General features: G+C 40.3%; 1 protein-coding gene across 1 annotated transcript; it reads left to right on the forward strand.

Moving 5' to 3' along the window:
• Nucleotides 1–621: 621 nt before the first annotated feature.
• Nucleotides 622–6,314, forward strand: KLF6 (KLF transcription factor 6; the record flags this gene model as incomplete). The annotated part of the gene is made up of 3 exons (XM_010170247.1): nt 622–1,195; nt 2,911–3,034; nt 3,459–6,314. Coding segments are annotated over 3 exons (750 nt in total), but the record flags the coding sequence as incomplete, so codon positions are not given.
• Between the last annotated feature and the right edge of the window lie 2,143 nt (nt 6,315–8,457).

Consider the following 8,457-nt stretch of genomic DNA (forward strand, 5'->3'; position numbering starts at 1 on the left):
GGAAATGACATTCTTTGAAAGTCGAGTGCGCTGCGTTCTCATGCACAGGAAATGGGAGGATGTCTGCTGCTCCACTGATGTCCCCAGAAGCCAGGCCGGCAGCTCCGCAGCCATGCTGAAATGTGGCTTTGTTTTCTGACACAGTGTTGGGGCTTTAACTGCGTGTCAGAGCACATTGTGTTCAGTTGGGTCCTTTCAGCCTCATGTTTGTGTGAGAGATACAAAACAACTTGAAATTAGACGAAGTGCAAGAGCGAAGTGTAATTACTTGTTGTGGTTCTCTATGGTGCTTTTCAACGTCAGCCTACTGAAAACACAGATTTTATGATGAGAGTGATGATAATTTGACTGACTCATTAGAATGCTATTTTGGAAACCAAAGCTGACTTGCACCTTCAGCTGTGCGTTTGAACTCCTGCCCAGGTCTCGAAAACTGATTTCTATTCATTGTAACAGTCACCTAGTTACGACTGGAGGAGCCTTTAATTTGGTTTGAACCTAGAAACCTCACATCTAATGTACTACATTCCTGCATGCTTTTTGAAGTTTAAAATACAATTGGGTTTATTTTCAAGCAGGCTTGTAACTTTTCTCTTTTTTTCTTCCTTCTCTTTCACCTAGACATGTTTGGAGCTGGAACGGTATCTTCAAAGTGAACCCTGTTATGTTTCTGCATCTGAAATCAAATTTGATAGCCAAGAGGATCTCTGGACCAAAATTATTCTGGCACGTGAGAAAAAGGAGGAATCTGAACTGAAGAACACGTGTGTCCCAAAAGAGGACAATCTGACTAGTCAGAACTTAGAGACCAACAGTTTGAATTCTGACGTGAGCAGCGAATCTTCAGACAGCTCTGAGGAGCTCTCGCCCACAACAAAGTTTACCTCTGACCCTATAAGCGAAGTTTTAGCCAGTTCAGGAAACTTGAGTTCATCTGTCACTTCCACTCCCCCTTCATCTCCTGAGCTAAGCAAGGAGCCTTCTTCCCAGCTATGGAATTGTACGCCGGGTGAGTTGCATTCACCGGGGAAAATACGTACCGGTACCGCTGGAAAGACTGCAGAAAAAGGTACACCCGCCAATGGTGACACCTCGCCAGATGGCAGAAGGCGTGTTCACAGGTGTCATTTTAACGGTTGCAGGAAAGTTTACACCAAAAGTTCACATCTGAAAGCACATCAGCGCACTCATACAGGTTAGTAACCGTATGCTTATTAAGAGTTGGCAAGTACTGTAGGGAATACCCCTGATGGTGGTGGTGTCACAGTGTTACACAATCACTGGGTGGGAGCCCAGGTTTGGAGAGATGATGTAATAGTAGTAGAGGCTTACCAGCATGGACGACATCGCTTCCTCATTCTCCTCTTAAGCGAGCTGAAGCCAAGACAGTTGGTGGTGGAGTAGTCTGCTGTCATAGCAGATAGGAGCCACTGGTCTAAGTGGGTGATAGTTAGGAAGCTGCAGTGGCATGCAGTCTTCAGGAGCAAAGATCTGTCCAAAACAGATGCTAGACCTTTGTTGACATTTATTTCTAAAGGAAAAGCCAGCTGAGACTTTCTTGCAAAAAAAGGAATATCATATCCAAAAATCGATCAGATCACTAAATACTTGTAAGATCTTGTTTTCATGGTTTGGTCTACATCAGGTCTATTCAATCAGACATTCCAAGGCCTTGATTATGTAAAGTATAGCTATGGTTGTAGATCATTTGACACTTTTGTATGCCATCGTTATGGGCAAAAATCTTGGAAGGCCACAGTGTGTTGTAGTCCTTCTAACACAGATGTGTAATTGGACTTCAAGTGTATGATTTACTGTATAATTTCATCCCAAAATATGGACTAACAGCATTGTATTGTTATGGAACCTGAACTAAAAATATCAGTCCTGTGTGTTACTGGGAAAGAAAGTGAGGAAGATAGACACTTCAGGGCTTTTATAAATATTTTATGGTTGAAGAAGCATGCTGGTTTGCTTGTTCGAGCATTATTATTTGACATCTCTTTTATGACAGCTGTTAGATAAGTATTGCTGCACCTTGGCTCAGTTGTCATCTCTTAACATGAAGTATATTGGCCTGGTGTTCTTGGTGTACCAATCCAAAGACCTATATGGGGTTTTTTTCCCTTGAGATGTGGAAAGAGAATTCAAGGAAAAGATCCCATTTTGACTCATGAGCTCAGCATTTTGTGGCTTTTATGGGAAGTCTGAGCAAGCTCGGATGCTTCCATTGTCATGCAGAAGTCAGATAAAACAAGATTATTTCAAGAGGAAAGAACAACTTCCACTGAAACTGTGGTGGTTGAGCAAACATAAATAGCTGCCAGCCTCAGAAGTATTGCAGAACTGTTGTCCTGGTGCTGTCTGGCTGAGAACGTTCCTGTGAATGGAAGTGGTATTTCTTGAATGCTGAAATAGCAGTGTTCAAAGTGGTGTGCAGGCTTTTCCAAGAATATGTGGCTCAGCAGAAAGGAGGTTGAATGTTATGCAGATGAGTGAGCGACAGAGGACTTTGATGCAATACGGTAGCCTAATTGCATTTTGGAGCCTAGCTGTGCTGGCTTTAATCACCTTTATGAGGTGAATGGTACCTGTTTGGGAGGAAGCCTGCCATTACGGACGAACAGGAATGGTAGAAGGTTGGATTTCTTTGTTTCCCGTGAGCCTGTTTAATCGCTTTTTTAAAAAATAAGAATGAGATTATTTGATGTGCTGTTGTTAAGTAGAAAGTAGGAATCATGTGGGTGAATTTTGCAAGCCTTCTTTGCCTACATGTTCTGAAACATTCAGATAGGTTAAATAAAATTGGCTGTCTTTGGGGGGTGGAGGAGGTTTACATAGAAAATGAATGGGATAGCACCTATATTTGAACACAGTCATGACTTAACGTGTAATCTGCTTTCTTTGTAGGGGAAAAGCCTTACAGATGTTCATGGGAAGGGTGTGAGTGGCGTTTTGCAAGAAGTGATGAATTAACCAGACACTTCAGAAAGCACACTGGTGCCAAGCCTTTTAAATGTAGTCACTGTGACAGGTATGTGACTGTAATGCACCTTTTTACATGGTTATTTCTAATGCTTGTTGGAAAGTGAGTCTAGGCTGCCTTTCACTTGTGGAGGAATCATTTGGGAACACAGCTGTGTCTGGTATTTTTAAGGGGGTATTATATGTATAGACCGGAAAAAAATGCTCCTGTTTTACTAATCATGAGGATGTGGCTTGTAGCCTGATGTTGCAGATGAGTGTTGAGCAGTCCCTAGGGTTTACCACCTATCAGCAGAGCTCCTGGGTGCCCACAGACACCTTGAGCACTCCCATGTATCAAGGGAATGCCAAATCCTTACTCCACCAGCCGTGTTTTGGAGTAACAGAGCAAGGGGGAATGCCTCAGCCGCATGTACCGCATCATGCGTGCCAGTGACCACCGGCTAACGCGCACCTCGACTCTTGCCTTGCAGGTGTTTTTCCAGGTCTGATCACCTGGCCCTTCACATGAAGAGACACCTCTGAATGGGTCAAGAGGTGAATCCTGCGGGCTAAGAGGCGTCAAGGTTGAAGAGCCTTGAGCAGAGGGATGCGTGTTCCAGCCAAAGCATGCCATTTTGCACCCTACCCAGTTGCCTCCAGGACCTCACTTCCTTGAAGGTCTTTTGAGGGCTAATAAGTCATGTAAGAAACGGCATAGCAACCGCGGTGCGTGATGTTTGGGGTTTCCTGGACTCATACACTGGTATCTAACCTTCTGAGTGGCTCCTAAGCCTTTGCCGTGAGCATGTGCACTGAGAATGTTAATGATTGGGCGACTGTATGCGATGAGGATCTCTTGATGACTGTATGCTGAGGCACATTTTTTTTCTTGTGGTTGTTTTATAACTGTAAGAGAAAAAAAATAGTCTGAATGTCTTGTATGTGAGGAATATCTCGTGAGATGGGACGACCACCAATCATTTCCAAGGGGTGGGGGGAGGGGTGTCTGCACCTTTTTAGAGGGAAAACAGAGAGGGGAAAAAGGGGAATAAAAAGAGTCAGGATGCCAGAATGGAGATGGGGGATCTCCCCGTTCCTGTGTGAGAGGAGCTTTCGGTGTCTGGTGCAGCTATTAAACGTGCAATGTGTCAAGTAGCTTGTTTTACTTGCTACAGAGCTCATTTGTAATCCATTGTATAAGCTGTGTATTTACAAATGTAACACAACTATAACTTTTCATTATAATACAAAGGTTATTGCATGGTTCTGGGGAACTATATGCTTTTCCATTCTTTAATCAGGACTGCAGTTTTGATTCCAGTTAAGAGCAGCTAAAATACAATTGGTCTAATGTTACATAATGTATGGAACATGAATAATTTTTTCTGTTGGGTGGATAAAACCACTATGGGTTAGAAACTGATTTTTCTCATGCAGCTAATTTTTCTCTTATTTATGCCTTGAGGACTAACTTCTGGTTTTCTAGCTGTTAATGCACTGTTGACCTTAATAATGGTGCCTTATGCAAGTGACCTTCTCTTGCAGGGGGTCTTATACAGGGGTATGGGTGATGCATGCTTTATTAAGGCTCTCTTTTCACCTGGCATTGTACTGTATCAAATGTATAATATGAGGGGAAAAAAAGGTTACTTCCAGGGTCCTCCTTCACAAAGACAAATATAGAGAAAAGTCGTTCATGTCAGTATAGTTTTTGTTTAACTTAGACAATTTGACTGTGTTACAGTATAATGCATATGCCAATTGAATACCTGACCAGTTCTGCCACCTTGAGACTTTTTTTATATTGACCTTGCACAACAACTGTGTATATACACACCCCAACTGTACTTAATATGTCAGGTTTTCATACATATTAAAGATACAGAAGTATTAAAAGATGTATTTGCTTAAGAGGCACAAGTTTCACATCTATATATCTAGCTATCTGTTGGTCATACAGAAAGAAACTATATTACTTTTTTTTAAAAGTGGGCAGAAAAATAATTGTGTATGTATATTTGTGTGTACAGTCTGTGTATGTGTGTATATATATAGATAATATATAAATATTTTTTTTAAAAGGAAAAAAAATTAGAACACATAGCTAGAAAATGCCACAGCCCATCAAAATATTCCTTCCCCCCACCCTGCAATATGGTCATTAAGGAGACAAAGAAATGAAAGATACAGTTACTAAAATCTAGCATTTTTAGAGGCTTTACCTTTAGCTTAATGGTATGCTAAAGGCTTTGTTGGCATTCAGTCCTTCTCAAGACTGCTGACTGTGTTTTGTAGTTATTAGGTTGTCTGGAATAGCGTATCTGTGGCCGTTTAAGAATGATATGAACCGAATATTGGCATGCTAAAAGAATATTAGCTGTGTGCAGATGAAGTACACTCGGGTTTTGGCCTTCCAGCTTACTGGAGGACCTGCGAGTGAGCTAGTCATTGTGGTGGTTGAGCTCTAATTTTACATAGTTCAGCTAAAATAAAGACTGTTTTTTCCTAGAGTAGAAATAGTCTGTCCAAAAGGAGTATTTTTTTTTTTTTTTTTTTAAACCAGCTCACTAGAGTCGATGCAAAGAAACATGTGACCTGTTTCCTTTTCTATTTATTATTGGTCTTGCTTACTATGCTAATATTTTGGTCTATCTTCCTGGAAATGTATGTAGATAAGTGGTTTAAAAAAAAGTATATGCAAGCGATCTGGTTCTAAGGAACAGACAGGCTTAAATCATTCTCATTTCATTTTTGGTTTAAATTGCCTGAAAATGCACTTTTTTTTTCCTTCTCCAAAACAGACAAAATTTCCCAGAAAACTGATTTTTATTTTGAGTTGCCTTTTGTTGTGTTTTTAACTCCTTGTTTGCATTGTCCTTGGCTTAGCCATAATTCTTATAAACAAGAAAGTAAACAAAAGCAAAAACAAACAAACAAAAAACCCAACCCCAAACAAAAAAATTAAACTTGCACTGGCTTGTCTCAATTGTGAAATACCATCAGACTTGTGTGGATGGGGTGGGGCTGTGTGCCATATGTCAAATGCCTGTAATTTTCTTAATAAGCAAGTACACTTTGTTCAGGTGATAACTGAGCCTCAATCAAGCTGAAAAATAAAAAAAAAAAATAAAACATTTTTGCTTGAAATTTAAGAAGAAAAAGTTTCTATTAGTGAAATTTCTTTTTTTGTTTTTGAAGCACCCTGTTATCTAAAGAATCTCTTTGTAAGATTTTTGTAAAAATTTTGTTTTACAAGATTTTATTTGAAATTGTTTTTTGCAAGATTGTTATATTTCTGTATGAATGTATTTTTTATTGGAATAACATAAAAAGAAATTCTTATCAGCATCACGTGTCTAGTTTCATCTTTCTCCTCTCTGACGTCCTGCACACTAAACAATGTCAAATACTATGTTGATGCTTTGCCTTGAGTCACCTGGTTGCAGGTACAAACACCTTTGGGGCAGGTCACTTTGTGGAAGACAAGCCCTGATGGGAAAATAATGTTGTCAGCAGAAACTAAAAGTTCTTCCATATCTGAGAAGCTGTTGATGACTCATCTTTTGTCTCAGCGGAATAAATAGTTAACGTGATTGTTACTGCAAGACTGCACCTTTATTCCAAATCATTTGTTCTGGAGAGGTGAATACACGTAGGACAAGTTCTGCATGTGGGAAAGGAGATTCAGTGGGCATTTAAAGTGAAGGAAAAAAAAACAGAAAGGTGGTGGCTGGGCTGGAGGCACCTGTCCTTAATATTTGCTGTAGTGTGGGCCTTTGAACGACCCAGTTGATGGGGAAGCAAGCCCAAAACCTTGAAGGCACACTTGGGGGAAGGAATGCAGGGAAGGTATCATGCGAGGTCTTCCTGGCCCAGATGCACAGGTCTGAGTCTGCTCTAGGGCTGACCTGACCCACATGATGGTCGTGACCTCTAACCATCAAAATGTAAGCCTCTGTATGAACTGCATTTTTTTCAGAGCAATGGCTCTTCAAAGCACAGCTGGCATGTCCACTGGCTTTGGACACATGCAGAACTTGTTTAATGTTGCCTTGTGGCTTCTGCTTCACCTATGTTGGTGTTAAAAATCACTTAAGAATTGAGTAAAATCATTGTCAGAAGTGACAAAGTTATATGCAGAGAAACTGACTTTGCACATGTGAATTCAGTTCACAGTAATTAAACATTTCATGGTTTAAGATTAGAAATGGTCTAAAAATTATATGGAAAAGATCTGAATCAATATATACAGACTGAGGCAGAAGCAGTGTGGAGGAGAGATCCTTGCCACCTACCTCAGTTAGCCCTTCAGTGGGCTAGTAAGTAGACAATAGGCCTCCGTATAGGCAAGGAAGAAATGGCAACTTAAGCAAATTCATGATCTGCAATGAGAAGAGAATATGAAATTTTACCACTGGTACCATATCTCACACAATGAAACACAGATGTCTTCTGGGAATCTTCATTACAGTTGCAAAAGAAATAGAAAAGGCTACTGAAGTTTAGAGATTGTGACATTTTGCCGCCCCCTCTGTATACAATGTAGAAATGGAAATATTTTTAAAGAACTGAACTTGCCCTTAGAGGTTCTCCACCCAAAATACTCAATGGGTGTGTAATAAAGAAGGATTGGCAAATTTTCGCCTGTTTATTGGGTGTGTGTCTGTAGGGCTGTGTCTTGCCGTACCTTCTAAAAAAAAAAAAGGCCTGATAACTCCATTATTAAGGATGTTATTGTGACCCCACCCCCTTTTTTTTTTCTTCTCAGAGGGATTGTACTGAAAAAACAACGTTGTTCAGTAAAAAAAAAAAAAAAAGGCTAATGACAGAGCTATTGGGCAACAAGGAAACTACAAAGCAGAAAGCAATAGCCATTTCAGGGTTAGTGCATTTCAACATGCGCATCTACTGCAGGCTTGCTTAATTCCAGATTTTGAAATGCAGAGCAGATGCGAAGGGATGTGAATTTGAGGGTGAAAAAGTCAACTGGCTTTGGTATGGACCTGGATTAGTAGCTTCAGCAAGTTCCAACAACTTCAACTGAGGTTAACAAGGTGAAAATGAGGACAGAGCCTGTGAGCCAACATGTTAGCTTCTTACTGCAAAGGTTAAATATGGCATGTTTGCGCACTTAGGCACACGTATGTGGATGGAAAGGTCAAGATGAAACAGTTAAAATCCCAAAACTGAGCCTGTTCAAGTGTTTTGTTTTTGGTTTTTTTTTTCCTCTTGGGTGCAAAAAGTCCTGGCATACACATGGTCAGTGCAAATAGGGCGTATCACAGTTTACCAACTCATTTGAACAACTAAGTATCATAAATACAGCATGGCTTTGATGTTTGCAGTAGACAAGTGATTGTTATTTTCTTAAATTGGATGATCAAATTGTTTAAAAGTTACTGCCTCTAAACCATGTTATGGTGTGTTGCAAACTGAATCTAGAATTGTTGTGCCTGTTAGAGCATGTTGAAGACAAGCTGTATGTTATTC

This window comes from Antrostomus carolinensis, unplaced genomic scaffold, assembly GCF_000700745.2.
Source record: "Antrostomus carolinensis isolate BGI_N321 unplaced genomic scaffold, ASM70074v2 scaffold9446, whole genome shotgun sequence".
Classification (NCBI taxonomy): Eukaryota; Metazoa; Chordata; class Aves; order Caprimulgiformes; family Caprimulgidae; genus Antrostomus; species Antrostomus carolinensis.